The 21547-nt window shown below is 34.3% G+C and overlaps 1 protein-coding gene and 1 pseudogene across 1 annotated transcript; one reads left to right on the top strand and one right to left on the bottom strand.

Moving 5' to 3' along the window:
- The first annotated feature begins 1498 nt into the window (after positions 1–1498).
- LOC110669700 (serine/threonine protein phosphatase 2A 57 kDa regulatory subunit B' kappa isoform) lies at positions 1499–4983 on the top strand. The gene is made up of 2 exons (XM_021831463.2): positions 1499–3113; positions 4323–4983. Exons 1-2 carry the CDS (start codon positions 1974–1976, stop codon positions 4677–4679), a joined length of 1497 nt encoding a protein of 498 aa, XP_021687155.2. The 5' UTR covers positions 1499–1973; the 3' UTR covers positions 4680–4983.
- Positions 4984–17011: 12028 nt separating this feature from the next.
- LOC110669707 (cyclin-A2-2-like) overlaps positions 17012–21547 on the bottom strand; it is a 49195-nt pseudogene continuing 44659 nt past the window's right edge.

Here is a 21547-nt window from a genome sequence, read left to right as displayed (position 1 = left end):
AAATTGTTTAATTTTTAAAGTATAAAGATCAAGTTGTAATATCGATTAAAATCTAAGGATCAAATAATAAATTTACTTTTATTTATTTATCTTCTCACTTCAACTAACAGCAATATTGAATGGATTGACCGTTGATTTTAATGAAAAAGTGAAAGGCTAAATTATTCAATTTTTAAAATATAAGAATCAAATTATAATATCAATTGAAATTCAAGCATCAAATAATAAATTATTCATGAAATTAAGTATTAATTCAAATTAAGTACATTTTTTTATAAATATATTAAGTATTATTTTATTTACAGTAAATCAAATATTATTTATTACAAAACAGTTTTAAATAATTTTATATAAATGCATATTAAATCAGCTTAATATACTATAAACAAACTGGCGGAATCCCGTGCATAGTGTGCATATATATATATATATATATATAATTTTTATTTAAAATTTTCTTCTAATTAATTTTATTTATCTACTATTAGTAGAATTTTCAAATTAATTTATGGTGAAATTAATTAAAAATATTTTATTTAATTTATTTTATATATAAATTAATGAAATTTTCTAATTATATTATTTAAAATATTAAAAGATAAATTTATTGAAAAAATAATTTACTGATCAAATAAATTAGATTGCATCAAATTACTTTCTAATTTGATAATATTATAATTCTAGATTGTTTTGAAATTTAATTCATCAATCTATTTAGTTTAGTTATTCTAAATTTAATAAAATATTTATAATTACTACTAAAGTATTTTTCTTAGTTAAAAAAATTCCTTTTTAGTTTTTGTTAAAAAAAATATTAGAATAATGATTTTTAGGAGATTTTTGAAATATTATATTTTATTAGTATTTTTTCAATTATTTTTTTGGAAATATTTTTCAGAAATTATTTTTAAAATTTTTATGCTAAAATATTTTCTTCAAAAAATTAAAAAGTTTAATAAAAAATTGTAATTAAAATTTGTTTGAATTAATATTTTTTTCTTGAAGAATTATCGTTTTTTATGGCAGCTATTTTTAGAATTATATATGCATTTTAAAATTTTAATTGTTTTAATTGATAATAATTAAAAAAAGAGGCGGAATAATTAAACATTAATTAATTAATAACTTGTATCAATCTATTAACAATTATCAAAATAAATATTACTTTTTATAATATAATTTTAAATTATTTTATTAATTTTAATATGTATATATAATTTTAAAATTTTTGTAATGAATTAAAATATTTAAAATTTTAAAAAACATTAAACAAGAAATTTATATAAATTTTATAATTAAATTAACTTTAATTAAATATTATTAAATTGAATTATAATAATAATAATAATAATAATAATAATAATAATAATAATAAAAGATATTTAAAAAACAAAAAATTAAATAAAAACAAAGTTTAATAGTTAACGATAGTTATAAAGTATAATAATTTTTTCGAGTGCCGCAGCAAAGTGAAATTAAATAATGAAACCCATTTTTCATTTTCAAGGAGATTAAACTTTAACATCATCAAATATAAAATCATGTTCCTCCTTCCTCAGAGGCTCAGATCTCTTTCCAACTTAGAACCTCAGATTCTCTGTCTCTATTATATATATGTATAAATATATTTATTTCCATTTCCTGAATCTCTCTATTCTGTGAGTCTGTTCCTTCCTTCCAAAATGAGACTAATTACTAATGGGTTTTGTTTTATGCACTTGAAAGTAAAAACCCATTTGCTGGCTGTGATTTTTTTTTGGTAAAGATCTGATATCTCTTTCTCACCTAAATGTGCTTCAAGGCACTGGCTTTTTCTTCGCCTTTCAACAAATCTCAAACCTTTGGATCTGACCACATTCTTTCAATCCCCTTCAGATCCATCTCCAATGGCCATGATCTGACACACTGTCCTTGATTTGTATTCCTTTTGGGGGAATATAACAAAGGAGAAGATAAAGTTTTAATCTTTCGCCATGTTGAAGCAAATCTTGAGCAAACTCCCTAGGAAATCGTTGAAGCCTGAGTCAGCTGATTTAACTAGCCCTGAGTCGCAGTCAACTCAGCGATCCAACGGTTCAAGCACGGGCTCCAGAGCCAAATCCAATGGTCCTAAACGGACTTCTTCTGCGGTGTTTCCAGCCAGTGTAGTGGCTGGGATTGAGCCTCTGGTGCCATTCAAGGACGTGAGCAGTGCAGAGAGAATGAACCTGTTCGTGAGAAAAGTAAGTCTCTGTTGCGTAACCTTCGATTTCACTGACCCAACTAAGAACACGCTAGAAAAGGATGTAAAGAGGCAGACTTTACTCGAGCTCGTAGATTTTGTGGCTTCTGGGTCCATGAAATTTAGCGAACCAGCCATTTTAGCCATGTGTAGAATGTCTGCTGTTAATTTATTTAGGGTGTTCCCTCCAAATTACAGGTCTAATTCGATCAGTATGAGTGAAAATGATGACAATGATGAGCCAGTGTTCGATCCCGCTTGGCCTCATTTACAAATTGTGTATGATCTGTTGCTTAGATTCATCACTTCTACGTGCTTAGATGCCAAAGTTGCTAAGAAGTATATAGATCATTCATTTATATTGAGATTGCTCGACTTGTTCGATTCTGAGGATCCAAGAGAAAGGGATTGTCTGAAGACTATATTGCACAAGGTTTATGGAAAATTTATGGTGCATAGGCCGTTTATTCGAAAGTCTATAAGCAATATATTCTATAGATTTGTGTTTGAGACAGAGAAGCATAATGGGATTGCAGAGTTGTTGGAGATTTTTGGGAGTATAATTAGTGGATTTGCCTTGCCTTTGAAAGAGGAGCATAAGATTTTCTTGTGGAGGGTTTTGATACCTCTGCATAAGCCAAAGTCTTTAGGGATATACTTTCAGCAGCTGTCTTATTGTGTCACACAGTTTATGGAGAAGGAGCCCAAGTTGGCTAGTATAGTGATTAAAGGGATATTGAAATACTGGCCAATAACTAATAGCCAGAAGGAGTTAATGTTTCTGGGTGAGTTGGAAGAGATTTTGGAAGCTATTAACATGGTGGAATTCCAAAAGGTCATGGTTCCATTGTTCTGGCGAATTGGATGCTGCATTAGCAGTTTCCACTTTCAGGTACTTTTTATTTTTCATGTACCCAATATTTAGTATGTTTGCCTGATTTGCTTGGTCTGATGCTTCATTATTATTATTATTATTATTATTATTATTATTATTACCTGGGCAGGCTGGGCTTTGTGTTTAGCTTTGACACTGAAACGGCTGTGGGCTACAGCTACAAAGATATTTGGAATTGATAGTTATTTCCCTTGCTATGTTTTTAGAGCCTTTGAATTGAGATGAGCTAGATATGACTTGAATATCTTTCATTACACTTGATATTGCATATTGTGCACCTTTGATGCAGACTATTTATGTAGAAGTATTCTTAAAATGTTTCATTTTGGCCGAGTGAAGGGTTCTTGATGTTTTTGAATAGTTAAAGGTACTTCTTGTTTAATATCCACAACAATACACTTTTTCATATTGGTTCAACAGCAAATCCTCATGTCATTTTGTGTTGATCTGAAGTATATACGGATTAGAAACTACTAGTCTAGTGAGTAGCCTCTTACAGTTGAATAACTGAGAATCTAGCCTTTTTTGCTAAAAATTTATGTGTGCTAGGTTAGGAGAGTGGAAGAAGGTCATTCATTAGCTGGGTTATGGTTTTCTGCTTCAAATCTCATATCGGGCTTGGACTTGTTAGAATGGTCCAAGAGTTAGACCTTGATTTGAAAGTGGTTAAACCTTTATCAAGTAGCTTTATGTGATTTCTCAAGTGCGCGCTACTAGATTTAAACTTTGTTTGTGAATATACTCCTCCCTATTCTCATTGAACATTAGCTAGTGTGTGTGAATCTTTCTTTCATTTCTAGCTTATTTGTTGTATCAGGATTCAGGTCTGCAGTCAGGCTATATAATGGCCTTTGGTTGAGGAATGCTCCTCAAAAACAGAAATATCCTGTCCTCTTGAGGATTTAGTCTGTTTTGAAGGATTCTGGGCAATTTTTTGTGCTTGGTTTCTGTCTTGTTCTTTTTTTTATATTTAAAGTCTTTGATGAATGATCTGTTGTTGATCTCAAGACGCTCCGGCTACATGTGTTTTATGGATAACAAATTTGCCAAGAACAATGCAAATTTGTTGCTATGAGGGCCAAATGAGGATTTCTGAGTGGACTAGATGCTCTTAAGCATTTCAAATTTTTATTTGTTTGAGCTATGATTGTTATCTGCATTAAAAACAAATTAGAATCTCTATTTTCATTACTTATTTTGTTTCAGGTGGCTGAAAGAGCCCTTTTCTTGTGGAACAATGACCAAATTGTCAACTTGATTGCACATAACCGGCATGCGATACTGCCTATTATATTTCCAGCATTAGAGAAGAATGCTCATAGCCACTGGAATCAAGCAGTGCTTAACTTAACTCTGAATGTCAGAAAATTGTTCTCAGAGATGGATGAGGCGCTGTTCCTCTCCTGCCTTGCTCAGTTTAAGGACAGTGAAGAAAAACTAAGCTTGGTGGCTGAGAAGCGGAAGGTTGCATGGCAACAACTGGAGAATGCAGCCAGTCTCAAGCCCATAACAGGGAATACTGCAGTTTTGGTAACTCCTTTCGCAACGTCAATAATCTGTTAAGTGACATTGCTAACGCGATGTTGTGTCGAGTTCTTGTTGTTATTTTCTCTCATGAAGGTGGTGGCACTAGCAAGGCAAAAGTGAGAAAAAGGCGGGAAAATTGTATGATAGGAAAATTGCTGCTGTTTGGGATTGTCGCCTTGTTCTGATTGATACTGTGTGGATATTAATTGCTTCCCTTGTAACGTTATGGGAAGGGCCATGCAGTGGATTATACATTTCTGTTCAGCTAATTCTCTAATTATCTTTCGCTTTATCTATCTATCTATATCTATATATAATGTGACTCTCTCTTTGTTTAGCATTCTTATTTTTCGTTTTAGGAATTTTTGAGTGTTTTTTTTCTTTATTTTTTTTATATTTTAATTAGGCTAATCAACATATTTTTAAATTTAAAAATTAATATTTTATATAATTATTAATTATGAGATTGAAAATATAACAATATTAATTGTATATTGCTATTTTTTCTTATTTTTGTGACATTAATATTTTTGTATAATTATTAATTATGATATTTGATATATAATTATATTAATTAATTCCTTGTATGTTATTTTTTTATGTTGTGGTTTTTAATATTTAAAATTTTAATAGGAATTTGAGAATTTTCTTTCTATATTTTAATTGGACTAATTAATATATTTTTTAAATTTAAAATTAATGTTTTTTATAATAATATTTTACAACAATAGTTATATAAATTGTACTTCATTTGAATGGATGATTTACATTATAAATATATTTTTTTGACATTAAAGGAAAATTATAATTGGAGATTATTGCAAATATTCTCTTAAATTTTTTTTATATAATAAAATCACAATATAAATTTATGAATATATGTCAAATCTTCTATTCAGTGAATGAATTCCAATACAACGTATAAAAGGAAAATGGACACAATTTTTTATTTATGTCCAAGTAAGTGTACTAATAAGAATAAAATTAATTCATATAATTTCTATAATTATCCATAGGCCACGCAGGAATTCAACTAGTATTCTATTATGATAGATACACCTTTTAATTTAAAAGGGATTTTAAAGATTTCAAGTTCCTTCTTTTTGAAAAAATAAAATTACAAAATTATACATATCAATAAGAAACTGTCTGTGAACCAAATTTTGTCCAGGTCTTTCGGTATCTCACATTATAACACCTCTAACTTTTAAATAATTATTTTATATGTAAATATTAATATTTTATTATATTAAAATTATAAAAATTATTTGAAAATTTTCTAAATTTTAAAAATTGAGTTCAATTTTCTTAAATTAATAAATTTCATTGATTTATAAAAATTAATTTAAAGATTATGTGATAAAAATAAAAATATATTTGGATTCTAAAAATTTTTTCAAGTTTTCTGAAATTTTTTCTAAATTTTTGGGCCTCGTTTTTTGTCCCAAGACAGAGTAAAAAAATTTAATTTCGGGTATTCTGAATCAGACCGGCCAAATCAAATCGGACAGAATCAAATTGATCAAATCGGACCAATTCTCTTCTTTTTCTTCCTCCCTCTTCTCTCTCCTGACACCCTCTCTTCCCCCCTTTGATTCTCTCTCCTCCTTTCTCCCCTAGGCAATCGACTTCCTCCCCTCCCTTCCCCAGTTGCCCGCGCACCACCCCACCCCACCCCTTCCCCTCCCTGGCCGCCACCCCAGGATGCTAGAAAACGCTCCCAAACTTCCTCCTTTGTGCGACACGTCTCTTCACCTTCTCGGCCAAAATCTAGCCGATCCGGCCACCAATCGAATCAGGTCTTGTCCCAAATCCCTTCTACTCCACAAGAGATTTCCATAGACACCAAGAACACATAATTTCATTAAACGGTTTGTCCAATTTTTATCCTGGAAGTTTTAACCCATTTTAATTTTTGGGCTAAATTTCTCCATAATTAGAAACCCTACAAAAATTTTGAGAGTACCGGCACGCTCTACTCGACGAGAGCTTTGCAACCATATAAATTTCAAAATTTTCCGACACTAAAATTTCAATGGATCCTTCGAACTTTGTAGTATTTTTCTGAGCTTCAAATGAGCTTATTTAATTTTTTTTTAACAATTTTATTCTAATCCTTGATGCTATGGGCTTCATATAGGTACTTTCGTTTTATGAAAATTCGACCGTTGTTCGAGTTTACATTTTCAGGCCAGACATATAGGCTGTTGAAACAACTTTCAATTCAAGTTAAAGTTATAGTCTACCCCACCATTTTCAGATGCCCCGAATGTATTCCAAGCATCAGAATTGGCATAGGTAAACCCGAACCTTAAGATTCTTCAATTACCTAGTGCCAAATTTAGAATAAAAATCTATAAAATATTCATGGGTAGTTAAAAAATTATAAATCCTTTTGTATTTAGCTTTATAATATTGTTAAGGACCGTGGGCAAAACTTTAGAAATTTTAGAGCTCGTTTAAAAGATTTATAATAAAATGATAGTTATACGAACTAAAATGTAATTTTTTAAAATTGTGAGTATTGATTGTTTTGGCGGGTCTTGGAGGGGTCATATGATGATGATGAGATGTGGATGTAGGATTTGTATATAAGAAGTTTATTTGGATCATTTTGTAGGTTGGGTAGGTTTTAAGTATAGGAGAAACTCTGCCGAATTTTCGGCAAAACTTAGGATTTGTCTTTTGATTCTTTGAAGTTTTGTTTGAATAAATATTGATAAAATTTTTGATATAATGTTTAGGTGAGCCAGGCTAGCCTTCCTCCTCCGCCTAGCTGCCTCAGTGATCAAGGGTTAATTTGTGATAGATATTGATTTTATTTATAATTTCCATATTATTATATTTTCAAGGTATGCTCATGCATCACATATAAATATATGTATGCAGTTAAATACTAGACACGCTCTATGTTGCATTTTCTTATTTGAAAAATGGTTGGGGATGTCGCCTTAGGGCAATTTGGAGCTGTGTGCGTGTGTTAGCGTGCGTGTGGTGTGGTATGATGGATATGGGTAGGACGAGCAAATCGGCTTGAGCTAGTCTCGCTTGAGGCCCCGTCTTTTTTGAGAAAGTCGGGGTGAGTGAGACTTTGAATTAATCTCGCTGACTCTCGCATTTGGATTATCAAGCGAAAGTCCGGCTTGAGTTGATCTCACTAGCAAGCCTTGGATTGAGAGAGTCGTATAGAGGATTAACTTTCATATGTTTATACCTGTCATGATGTATTGGTGTGTGTGAGTGCTCCAAATTATTCTTTATGCGGATATTGCTTGAAATTGGTGAAATTGCTAATTGGTGTTGCAATTCATCCTTAGGGATGCATTAAAACTGGATAGTTATAGAAATTATTTTTAAAATCAATAACTTACTTTATGTGTCGAACGCTCATTCCTATTCACTCATTTTTCCAGGCTACAAGAGAGCTTATTTTTGTGTCTAACCTGCTTTCTACCTCATAGGTCTACCAATTGTTATTTTCGTATTTTGTAATGTTCAATTTGAATTCTAAATCTCTGCATGTGTAGAACCATTTTATTTAGTTTGGGAATGTAAAATTAATTATTTTGGGATTGTAAACTTATTAATCTATGAATGTGTAAATGTGTGGATGGATGGCTTGTTGAATGAGGGAGTTGGACTTCCATTTGATTTTATATTGATCTGTGGATGATTGTAAGGGTGAGCTGAGCTCCCCAAATAGTTTTGTTTTGAGATTACAGGTTGGGTGAGTTGAGAACTCCCTATTGGATGGTCCATGTTATGGCCAGACTTTGTCCGGTTGATTTCTTAGAATTGGGCTCAAAATGTGGGCTGTATAGATGGGTTAAAGATTAGTTAGGCTTACTACGGGCTTTGGGGGCCTTATGCTGACCCAAGTCTTAGTGCCGGTCCAGCCCGTGAGATCGGGTCATGACAATAATGGTATCAGAGCTTAGGCTCTAAATTCTTAGGTAGTATGTGTCTTTGGCTTTAAGGAGAGTCTTTTTGGTAGGTCACATGCAGAGTATAGGGTCTATGTTCGTCTTTACACTGTCATCCTTAAATCTAGTTTCTGCCTTATATACCATGTGTGATAATGAGTTTGTAGAGCCGTGTAGCATGCTATTTTGGATTTTTGTGGGCTAATGCTCTTGAATCTCAAGAAAATGCCTAGAAGTAGAAAAGCTACTACAGTGCCAAAATAGGAAGTGCCAAACGAGGTGTCTGTACAGGATGAGGCACTTGCCACAAGAAGACGGGGCAGGAGACCTAGAGCTGCTTAAGAGGAAGAGCAGCAGCCACCAGTGCAAGAGCAGTCTTTTATTGCTCCGGGTCTTATAGATCCAATGGCAGCTACCCTAGCTGGTCTACAGAGGACCATTGACATAATGGCACAGTAGATGGTCTGCCCTCCACAACAGCAGCAGCCCACAACACAGAGAGTAGAACCTTACAAATAAATAATCAATTTTAAGAAGTTAGTATCAGGCATTTATGACAATTTAGATGATGCATACCAATTTTTGGACTCCTACAGACAAGCAGGGATGGAGCTATAGTTAACTGACAGGAGATTAATAGAGTGTGTGCAGCATGTATTGGCGCCCATGCTAAGACAGTGGATAACAGACTACGTACTACCTCGCATTGAAAGGTTATCATGGACAAAGTTTGTGGAACTGTTTATTAATAGATTTGTGCCAGAAAGTTTCAGAGACCAAAAGCAGTGGGTCTTTGAGGCCTTAAGATAGAATAGCAGATCTGTAGATGAATATGCTTCATAATTCTTAGAGTTGGGCAAGTATGCCCCTACAGTAGCGGCTACAGAAAGCATGAAAGTAAAGAGATTTTTAAAGGGGCTAGACAAGAATTGTGCAAACCTGGCTATATTGTCAGATCAACCCTTTGATGTAGTGGTGGATAGAGCCAGAAAGATTGAAATTAGCTATATGGGAGATAAGGGAAGCGGAGCAAAGAAAAACCGAGCTGAAGGGTTATCCAGTATGCCACAGATGAGCATTATGGGTGGCAGCCAAAGCCACCATGGTGGGAAGGTCAGAGGCAATAAGAAAGCAGGCCTTAGACATAGAGCTAGAGGATTCAGGTTACGGTATGGTTCTAGCAGTGGTCAAAGTTTAGGCTGCAGCAGTTTGGGTTTTGGTTCAAGGTCTTCCTTGGTTGTATGCACACAATGTGGCAAAATTCATTTAGGGCCTTATTTGGTGAGCTCTAGTCGATGCTTCAGATGTGGCCAATAGGGTCACTTTGCCAGGGAATGTCCCGTGTTCAATGAACACTTTTAGTATGGCAGGTAGCTAGTACAATGGCCAGCAGGGCCGTGGACTTGGAGGACATGGATTTGGAGGCAAATTAGGGGGTAGGAGTCAACTTTAGGGCCCTGCAGCTCAAGGCAGGGGTTAAGCCCAAGTTTTCACTTGACTTATCAGGATGCCCAAGCTTCAAATGCAGTGGTGGCAAGTATTCTTCTAGTCTATTCCTATGAGGCACATGTTTTAGTAAACTTGGGTGCTATGCACTTGTTTGTTTCTCCTATTTTTGCCCTAAGGTTAGGTAAGAATTCTAGAACTCTAGAGTGTCCCTTGTCTATAGCTACCTCTCTTAGTGATAACATAGATGTAGATATAGTTTTTCTAGGTAACCCAGTAGTAGTAGATGGAAATATCCTTCCAGCAGACTTGGTTCCTTTGCCAGTGATGGACTTTAATGTAATCTTGGGAATGGATTGATTGTCAACTCATTATGCCACCCTAGATTACATAAATAAAAAAGTATATTTCTATATACTTGGAATAGAAGAGTTCAGCTTCAATGGTGACAAAAGCGTGGCACCATACAACCTAGTGTCAGCTGTCAATGCTAGGAAGATTTTGAGGCGCGGATGTCAGGGATATTTGGCACTAGCAAGGGACACATTTGCTAAAGGTATAAATATGAAAAATGTTCCTGCTGTTAGAGAATTCATGAATACATTTCCTGAGGAGTTTCTAGGGTTACCACCAAAGAGGGAAATAGAGTTCTGTATAGACATTATGCCAGGTACCAACCCCATATCTATGCCATCTTACAGGATGGCACCAATAGAGTTGAAGGAATTAAAGGAGCAATTATAAGAGCTTTTGGACAAGGGTTTCATCTGTCCAAGTACTTCACCCTAAGGTACGCCTGTTCTATTTGTAAGGAAGAAGGATGGATCCTTGAGATTGTGCATAGATTACAGGCAGTTAAACAATGTGACTATTACGAACAAGCATCCACTTCCTCATATTGATAGTTTTTTTGACCAACTACAAGGAGCAAGGTACTCTTCAAAAATAAACTTGTGGTTGGATTATCACCAGCTGATAATTCAAAGTGAGGATGTACCAAAGACAGCATTGAGGATAAGATATGGTCATTATGAGTTCTTGGTGATGTCTTGTGGACTCACTAATGCACCAGTGGCCTTCATGGACTTAATAAACAAGGTTTTTAGGCCGTTCCTAGATCACTTTGTCATTGTATTTATAGATGATATTTTGGTATATTCCCATACCAAATAAGAGCATGTTTGGCATCTGAGGATGGTGTTGCAAACATTAAGGGAGCACTAGTTGTATGCCAAATTTTCAAAATGTGAATTTTGGCTGAAAAACATCTCATTCTTGGGACTTATGGTTTCTAGTGAAGGTATTCAAGTGGATCCCAAGAAGATTGAGACAGTAACTAACTAGCTTAGGCCTACAACAGTCACTGAAGTACGGAGTTTTCTAGGCCTGGCAGGCTATTACTAGCGCTTTATGCAGAATTGCTCCAGGATAGTAGCTCCCCTAACCAAGTTAACTTGAAAGAATGTCCCATTCTTTTGGTCAGACGAGTGTGAGGAAAGCTTCCAAAAACTTAAGGAATGTCTAATTATAGCTCCTATGTTGAAATTACTGATAAATAGTGAAGGATATACAGTGTACTATGATGCTTCCAAGGGTGAGTTGTGGTGTGTCTTAATGCAGCACGAAAAGGTAGTGGCCTATGCTTCAAGATAGCTAAAGAGGCACGAGCAGAACTACCCCACCCATGATTTGGAGATGGCAGTTGTGGTCTTTACATTAAAGATTTAGAGGCACTATCTGTGTGGTGAGGGGCGCGAGATATACACCTACCATAAAAGCTTGAAGTATAATTTTCAGCAGAGGGACTTAAATCTGAGGTAGAGAAGATGGATGGAACTTCTGAAAGATTAAGACTACATCATTCAGTACCATCATGGGACGGCAAATGTAGTGGCAAATGCCTTGAGCCAAAAGTCTTTTGGTAGTTTTACCCATATATCAGTGGAAAGGAGACCATTGATTCAAGAGATACAAGAGTTGATGGACCAAGGTTTGATTCTGGATATTTCAGATGAAGGTGCATTGCTAGCCCACTTTAGGGTGAGGCCAGACCTACGGGATAGAATCAGAGTATCCCAGCACAGAGACCCACAATTAATGAGAATTGTAGAAAGGGTACAACAAGGGGAAGATTGTGAATTTGGATTTGCTGCAGATGGTGCTCTTGTGTAAAGTTCCAGGATATGTGTGTTGGATGTGGACAACCTTAGAGTTGAGATCATGCAAGAGGCACACTACACACCCTATAATGTCCATCTAGGCTCCACCAAGATGTACCATGATGTGAAAGATGCGTATTGGTAGAATGGCATAAAAAAAGACATAGTAGATTTTATGTCCAAGTGCTTGACTTATCAGAAAGTAAAGTTTAAACATTAAAGACCATCAGGGAAGTTGCAAGAGATCCCTATTCCAGAGTAAAAGTGGGAAATGATTATTATTGATTTCGTGACTAGGTTGCCTCGTACCACACATGGATATGACTTAATATGGGTGATAGTGGATCGTTGGACCAAGTTAACTCATTTCTTACCTGTGTGGACTACCTACTTTGTTGCTCAATATGTCAGACTCTATATTGGTGAGATAGTCAGATTACATGGAGTTTCTACTTTTATAATATCTGACAGGGCGCCCCAATTTACTTCTCAATTTTGGAGAAAGCTGTAGGAGGTACTTGGCACACAGTTGAACTTCAATATTACCTTCCACCCTCAGATAAATGGACAGTCAGAGAGGACAATTTAGACACTCGAAGATATGCTTCATATGTGTGTCCTAAACTTTGAGGGACAAAGGGATAATCAGCTGCCTTTAGTAGAGTTTTCCTATAATAACAGCTATCACTCCAGCATTGGGATGGCACCTTATGAGACCCTATATGGTAGGAAGTGTAGGTCCCCTCCGTGTTAAATAGAAGTTGGAGAGGCAAAGGTACATGATGTAGATCTGGTGCAATATATGTCAGAATTGATTTCTTTGATTAGAGAACGTCTGAAAACAGCTTTCAGCAGGCAGAAGAGCTATATAGACCCTAGGCGAAAGGATGTAGAGTTTGCAGTAGGTGACTATGTATTTTTAAAGGTCTCCCCTATGAAGGGAGTTATGAGATTCAGGAAGAAAGGTAAACTAGCACCTTGGTACATAGGGCCATTCGAGGTTATTGATAGAGTTGGAGTAGTTGCCTATCGACTGGAGCTGCCCCCAAGCCTTTCACATGTCCACCCAGTGTTCCATATCTCCATGCTTAGAAAGTACATACCTGATCCTTCCCATGTGCTGCAACCTGATATAGTGGAGTTAAGTGAAAACTTGACTTTCGAGGAGCAACCAGTAGCCACAGTGGACTATCAGATGAGACAGTTAAGGTCAAAGTAGATTCCTATGGTTAAGGTCTTGTGGAGGAGCCAGTCAGTGGAAGAATGCACCTGGGATGCAGAGTGGGACATGCGCAGCAAGTACCCGAACTTGTTTAATGTGTAACCCTGTAATTTTATTCTGCTTTGTGTAAAATTCGAGAACGAATTTTCTGTAAGGGGGGAAGAATGTAACACCTCTAATTTTTAAATAATTATTTTATATGTAAATGTTAATATTTTATTATCTTAAAATTATGGAAATTATTTGAAAGTTTTTTGAATTTTAAAAATCGAGTTCGATTTTCTTAAACTAAAAATTTCATTGATTTATAAAAATTAATTTAAAGACTACATAGCAAAAACAAAAATATATTTGGAATCCAAAAATTTTTTCGAGTTTTCTGAAATTTTTTCAAAATTTTTTGGCCTCGTTTTTTATCCCAGGGCAAAGTAAAAAATTCAATTTCGGATATTTTGAATCAGATCGACCAAATTGAAGCGATCGAATCGAACTGAATCGAATCAAACTATTGAATTGGAACAATTCTCTTCTTTTTCTTCCTCCCTCTTCTCTCTCCCGACACCCTCTCTTCCCCCCCCCCTTCGATTCTCTCTCCTCCCTCCTCCCCTGACCGGCCGATCAGCTCCCCTCCCTTCCCCAGTCATTGGCGCACTACCCCCATGCCTTCCCCTTGTCGGCCGCCACCTCAAAACACTAAAAAATGCACCCTTCCTCCTTTGAGAGGCGTGTGTCTTCACCTTGTTAGCCAAAATTCGGCCGATCCAGCCAACAATCGGATCGAGTCTTATCCTAAACCTCTTCTACTCCTCAAGAGCTTTCCATAGACACTAAGAACACTCAATTCCATTGAGCAGTTTGTCTAATTTTTGCCCGAGAAGTTTTAGCCCATTTTGACTTTTGGGTTAAATTTCTCTCAAATCGGAAACACCATAAAAATTTCAAGAATACCAACATACTCTACTCGACGAGAGCTTCGTAAAAATATAAATTTCAAAATTTTCTGACACTAAAATTTTGGTGGGTCTCTCGAACTTTGCAATGTTTGTTTGAGCTCTAAATGAGCTTATTTAATTTTCTAACAATCTTATTCTAACCCTTGGTGCTATGGGCTTCGCTTAGGTACTTTCGTTTCGCAGAAATTCAATCGTTGCTCGGGTTTGGATCTTTGGGCCAGACAGACAGGCTGTGAGAACAACTTTCAATTTGGGTTGAAGTTAGTCTACCCACCATTTTCAGATGCCCCAAACGCATTCCAAGCATCAGAATTGGCATAGGTAAACCCAAACCCTAAGATTCTTCTATTACCTAGTGTCAAATTTAGAATAAAAATGTATAAAATATTCATGAGTCGTTAGAAAATTATAAATCCTTTTATATTAGCTTCATAATATTGTTAAGGATCGCGGGGCAGAACTTCAAAAATTTTAGAGCTCGTTTAAATGATTTATAATAAAATGATAGTTATAGGGACTAAAATGTAATTTTCTAAAATTATGAGTATTAACTATTTTGGAGGGCCCAGGAGGAGCCATATAATGATGATGAGATGTGGATGTGGGATTTGTGTATTAGAAGTGTTATTTGGATCATTTTGCAGGTTAGATAGGTCTTAGGTATAGGAGAAACTCTGCCGAATTTTCGGTAAAACTTAGGATTTGTTTTTGGATTCTTTGAAGTTTTGTTTGAATAAATATTGATAAAATTTTTGATATAATGTTTAGGTGAGTCGGGCCAGCCTTCCTCCTCCGCCCAGTCACTTCAGTGATCAAGGGTTAATTTGTGAGTAGATATTAATTTTATTCACAATTTCAATATTATTATATTTTCAAGACATGCTCATGCATCACATATATATATGTGCATATAGTTAAATACTAGGCATGCTATATGTTGCATTTTCTTATTTGAAAAATGGTTGTGAATGTCGCCTTAGGGAAATTTGAAGCTGTGTGCGTGTGTTGACGTCCGTATGGTGTGGTGTGATGGATATGGATAGGACGGGTAAATCAGCTTGAGCTAGTCTCACTTGGGGCCCGATCCTTTTTGAGAAAGTTAGGGTGAGTATGGCTTTGAGTTAATCTCATTGACCCCCACATTTGAATTATTAAGCGAAAGTCCGGCTCGAGTTAATCTTGCTGGCAGACCTTGGATTGAGAGAGTTATATAGGGGATTAGCTTCCATATGTTTATATCTACCATTATGTATTGGTGTGTGTAAGTGATCCAAATTATTCTTTGTGCGAATATTGCTTGAAATTGGTGAAATTACTGATCGGTGTTGCATTTCATCCTTAGGCATGCATTAGAACTAGATAGTTATAGAAATTATTTTTAAAATCAATATCTTACTCTATGAGTCAAATGCTCACTCATGTTCACTCATTTTTCCAGGTTACAGGACAACTTATTTTTGTGTCTAACCTATTTCCTATCTCGCAGGTCTACTAGCTGTTATTTTCATATTTTGTGATGTTAAATTTGAATTCTAGATCTCCGCATGTGTAGAACCATTTTATTTAGCTTAGGACTATAAAATTAATTATTTTGGGGTTGTAAACTTATTAATCTATGAACGTATAAATGTATGGATGGATGGCTCATTGAATGAGTGAGTCGGACTCCCATTTGATTTTATATTGATTTGTGGATGATTGTAAGGGTGAGTTGAGCTCCCCAAATAATTTTATTTTGAGATTACAGGTCGAGTGAGTTGAGAACTCCCCATTGGATGGTCCATGTTGTGGCTGATTCTATCTGGTTGATTTCTTGGAATTGGGCTCAAAATATGGGCTACATGGATTAGTTAGAGATTAGTTGGGCTTACTACGGGCTTTGGGGGCCTTATACTGACTTAAGTCCTAGTGCTAGCCTGGCCCATGGGATCGAGTCGTGACACACATCACTTGTGAGGGTGTATGTATAGGATATATAACTTAACATATTTTGATAAAATTACCATGATTTCATTAAGAGGTGTGTTCTTATCTTGTGCATATTTTCTAAAAAAAATTAAAGAAAAAAACTAAAATTATGCTTATATGAGGTGTGATGCCATATGTTATCCTCTGAATGTTTCAATGTGTAAGGACTAATCTTTCGAAATTTCACATTACTTGTGGAGAAGAATGTATATATAGTATGTGTAACTTAACTTATCTTGATAAAATTATTATGATTTTGGTAAGAAGTATTTGTTATCCTGTTTTGTATGTTCTTTATCAAAATAAATAAATAAACTTTACATTTGCAAAGCAAGTAATCAATAAGTAAAGAAATGAAAATATTTCTTTTTGTTTCACTATATAATTCACAAGGTTTACATACAAAAATGATCTCTAAATAAGTATATTTTCCTAGTGCCAATTTGCAACCTAGTGAATAATCTAGCTACTGTTAAAACTTCCCATGGGCTTCAAAGTTTTCAACATTATTTTGCTTAAGACATAAATTACATTGAGTAAGTATGTTACACTTGCAACTAGTATTTACAGTGGCTTGGGTCCCAAAATAAGATTAGATGTTACAAAAATTATGACAAGCACAACTTTTGGATTTAAAAAGAAATTTTTTGTGATTAATGTAAGATGCTGCACATGTTAAAGCAAGCCCAGATATCCTTCATGATTGGAATAGTGATAAAACTCGTTGTGAAGAGCTCAAACTTGCCACGCACTTGAACTGTGTCATGATAATATGTAAAATAACTAATTAATGAAAATGTCATATCTTGGAAATGCAATAGAACTACCTCAATGTGTTATCAGTTAAAATAGAATGAAATAAGCAAACTATGGCTGAGTGTACTAATTGGTTACCTTCTGTTGTCGATACTTTTCACGTATAACATTGAGGGAGCAACCGTTAGTGTTCTACTATAATTCTTCAAGTGCAAGTACTATAGTTTTCAGTTATGATGCGTTGTAATTTGTATGTATAGAGTTGGATTCTGAAATATATATGTATAGGGTATTTTCTTTAGACATTTCTTAGATGAAAGAAACAGTGAAAAAAATGGAACTAAAAAAGGTAGACCCATGGGTGGTTCGATTGATCGAAAGTCCATTGAGCAAGGAACACTGAAGATGCTACTATAAGAGAAGGTAGGAACTTAAGGCAGTCATATTCAAGAAGTGTCAGCTCTACTACATAATTTGCTAGGAACTCCAGTTCAATGCAATAAATGTAACATCCCTATTTGCATAGCCTGGTACATTTTATTGTTCCGGTGACCGGTGTCGGTCCAGACAATTAAGAGAATTAGAACCACAACTAAGACACCTAGATAAGCCCTGAACACAAATAATTAGTAATTGCCAAATAGTTAAGTATAAATAAGAAAAACAGAACACAAAAAGTTAAATGAGCAGGGAGTCACAACGATGGGTGACCTTCTCGGGAATGATTGCGAGGTCAGTCTAAACTCAAATTTCGAATCGTAAAATGTGACAACGCGGTCCTTAGGACCATTGCGAACATAGTGGAAAAGAGACAATCATGAAAAAGAGTTGTTAAGCAGGTCAAATAATTAGGTCAGGGATCCAGAAGAAATATCGAATAACTAGTAAACTAGATTGAACCGGTGAGGAGCAATTTGGTCAATTCTCCCCTAGACCTGACTCCTGACCTAGCTGTCCAATAAAATTGGGGAAAAGAAAATTTTAGGATCAAGAATTAAATTAAAGAACTAATGAAAAAAAAAGGAAAAGAAATAGATTATTACATCATTTTTGTGACCTCACCATGATGTCAAATTAAATTTTAATTACCCAATTTTTTTGACCAAGTCAAATTCAACTCATTTAGACATAAAAATACAAAAAATTAAAAGAAAATATTCATTCCTTCTACCACCATTAGCCGACCAAACTCTCCTAACCTCTCTCTTCCCATGGTTTCCTCCATTAACAAGCTTTTTAAGCTTGAATAACTTAGTTTTGTCCCATAAATTCTAACCCTAAACCCTAAAAAACTTCCAATCTACACTAGGCAAGGAGATTGAGGAAGAAAAGAAAGGAAGAAAAGAGAGAAAATTGAAGAGGTGAAAATCAAAGAAAGGTTAGTAACTATTACACTTTATTTTGTATGTATGCCTTGTAAACTAGTGTAGATGTAATCAAATAAGTAAGAAATGAAAGTAATTATAGAGAATTTGAAGAAGTGTAACAACTCTAGGGGATTAGGGTTTAGTATGTTTAAGTTAAATTGGATATGAGATTAAGCTTACTTGAGGTGGATTAAGTGAATTATACATTGAATTTAAAGTGAATTGATTGATTTCAAAAATTTAGGGTTCTTGAACTTTGAAGTTTGGAGGAAAATTTGAAGAAAAATTTGAGAATTGGCCAAATGATGTTATTGACCTTATTTGAGATGAGAAATGGTCAATTGTGATCATTTGTGATGTGTATGAATTATTGGAAACAAGTTTAAATTCGGATTGGTGAGGGTCAATTTGCAGGCAGCTTGACCTAGGTCCCTTTCAGGGACCAAAACTGAAAATTTACCAATCCAATTGGTGTGAAGCCAATTGGGAATGAAACTAGACACAAAATGTCACATTTTTCATTTAGGAATCATGCCCAGAAAGTGACCATAACTTAGTGAACAAATTGGCCAAATCTGGATTAGGCAAACTTACCTGTACAAAAATGACCAAATAAACAGTAGTTATGTAAATGACCATAACTTGGTCTAGGAAAGTCCAAATGACCTGAATTTTTACCAGTAGAAAGATGAGACATAGCCCTACAACTTTCATGAAGAAAACAAACCCAAATTTTGACCATAACCTATTTGAAAATCCACCTGTAATCAACCATAAAAATTGCCAAAATCCAGAATTTGCCCAGAATTCTGGGTAACACCAAATCCGGCCAGCCATGTTCAAATGGCTATAACTTGGGCTACAAAACTTCAAATGGAGTGATTCAAAAAGGGAAATAAAGTTAAGACAATGAGGAACAACTTCTATGAAGAAAACTTAGCCAAATTTTCATAGCAACATGATGAATGGAACAGTACGAAACAGGATACCAAAATTGAAAATTTGAAATTTGTGCCTAAAAGACTTAAGATTTGAGAAAACAACCAAGACCAACAAATTAGGCAACCAAAATGTGGTATATGGGTGAAATTAGAATTCTCATACCTATTAAGCATTAGAATGTCAACAAATTGACTTGAATAGTATCATGAATAGTAACCCCGAAATACAAATTTTAAATAACGTCAAGTTTAGCATATTAAAGCTAAGTATAAGTAGATTTAAATTTATTTTTGGACTTATGATAAATTGTGATACTGAAATACTGTGAAACTGTATGTTTCAATTGAAAAGCATACTGGGAAAGAACCCAAGGCATCGAGTCAAGGCCAAGAGGTGACTCGCATAAAGTTTGTGCACAACATAAATATTCTTTAAAATTCCTTTGCAAAGTGCATGAAATGAATTGTGATTTACTTATATTGCAAAATGGTGATTGAAATATATGTTATGCTTTTGACTTAAATTGTTAAAAGTTTAATTGTATATGTTTGATTTAGCAATAAATGTTTAGTAAATTGCTAAGACAGTTTTGAAACCACAGTGTCATGACCATATATTTGAATGCCCCACTAGCATGACTAGTGAGAGGAATTAGTTTTGAATTTTAATTCTCTCTCTGGCTAAAGTATTGAGGTGTGTGCCAATAGAGGAAGAAATTGAATGGGTACCCATATATTTGTGCTAGCTAGCCTTGTGATTTCTCATAAGCTTCTGGCTATTGAGATGAATATGTTTCGAATGGCATGATTTAACTGTGTATTTTTATGAAATTCGTTTTGAGATTTCCTAAATGAGATTGTTTGGACTAAAAATTTATAAATCATGTTTTGTACCTGTTTTTCATGTTTAGTTCAATATTTGAATAAATGTGATTTGGATTATGCATAAACTATTATTTTTTGTATGTTGTGCACCACTGAGTGATAGTACTCAGAGATGGCTGTTATTGCTGTCGCAGATATAGAGACTATAGGAGCAGCAGAGTGAGCTGCTGAAGATATTAGACCTACAACCCTGAAGTTCTGTCGGGTATATTTTATACCCTATTTTTAATATTTATTTTGATGTATGTAAATGTAATAACTGGTCATGAGCAGTTGTATAGAGTTGTAATAATAGTATTTTGGATTTGTAAATGTAAAGTTTGGTTGATTAATGTAAAGTGAATTTATTATAATGAAATATGAATGGAATTATTGAGTACTATTTTTTATGACAATTGAATTGAGAAATGATATTGAATTGTGTTGAGGTAGTAGTGAGTTTGATGAAAAAGAATCATTGGAAGTGTTTTTACAGATTTTTGAAGAACTATTTTCTTAAAATACAGATGACACTCTGCCGAAATTTGTCCAAAATTTGTAGACAAATAAAAATGGACAAAAATTCTAACTAGTTTTCAAACTCCAATTAAATGTTTTTAATACCTATTAGAAAATGCTCACCACTTCCAAAAAGTAAGAAAATTGTTTTAAAATCCCTTATAGGGTACTTAATGAGTTATCGGTAGGTGAAGTTCGGTAATTCATTAGGTATTCTACGAGATCAGGTTATGCCTTACAGAGGGGTAAGGTGTGACAATAAACCTAATATCAGATAAGATTTAAGAATCAATTTTAATTTTATGCTTGGATAATTTCTTAGTAGCTATATTAGAAACAATGGTTTCCATTTAAAATATCTTGTAAGAAACTTGTGTTACTTTAATGAATCTCCTGAAAACCAATCATTAGGTTTGGAAAGATAAGCATTCCATTATTAGATGAGACTTTTATAATAGCAGGAGAGAATATTTTACCTTAGAAATGTTTTTGTAGTGGGAACAGAGATTTGAAAGTATAAGAAATTCAGAACTTAACTCTCTATTTTCAATACCTGCCATAATACTATATTAGGAAGCTTATATTTCAAAATGCAACTAAATTTAATGCTTGAAAATGTATCTCATATAGATTATATGTATGCCACATGATCCAACACTCAGGTGTATTTTAAATTCCTCTATACACTAAAGATTGCAAAAAACATAAGATTTTGCAAATTTGTCAAGACTTTGGAGACAAAAATAGAAGAGGAACTTCAAAAGTTGTACTATGCTTTATAGCAAG

The sequence above is a fragment of the Hevea brasiliensis genome, chromosome 4, assembly GCF_030052815.1.
Source record: "Hevea brasiliensis isolate MT/VB/25A 57/8 chromosome 4, ASM3005281v1, whole genome shotgun sequence".
NCBI lineage: Eukaryota > Viridiplantae > Streptophyta > Magnoliopsida > Malpighiales > Euphorbiaceae > Hevea > Hevea brasiliensis.
Note: the sequence above shows the minus strand (reverse complement) of the source record. Positions and strands in the feature narration are given on the sequence as shown.

Coding starts and splice junctions, on each gene's coding strand:
- LOC110669700 (XM_021831463.2), top strand. CDS start 1,974: ATGTTGAAGCAAATCTTGAGCAAACTCCCTAGGAAATCGTTGAAGCCT. Junction 3,114..4,322: donor TTAGCAGTTTCCACTTTCAG/GTACTTTTTATT, acceptor ATTTTGTTTCAG/GTGGCTGAAAGAGCCCTTTT.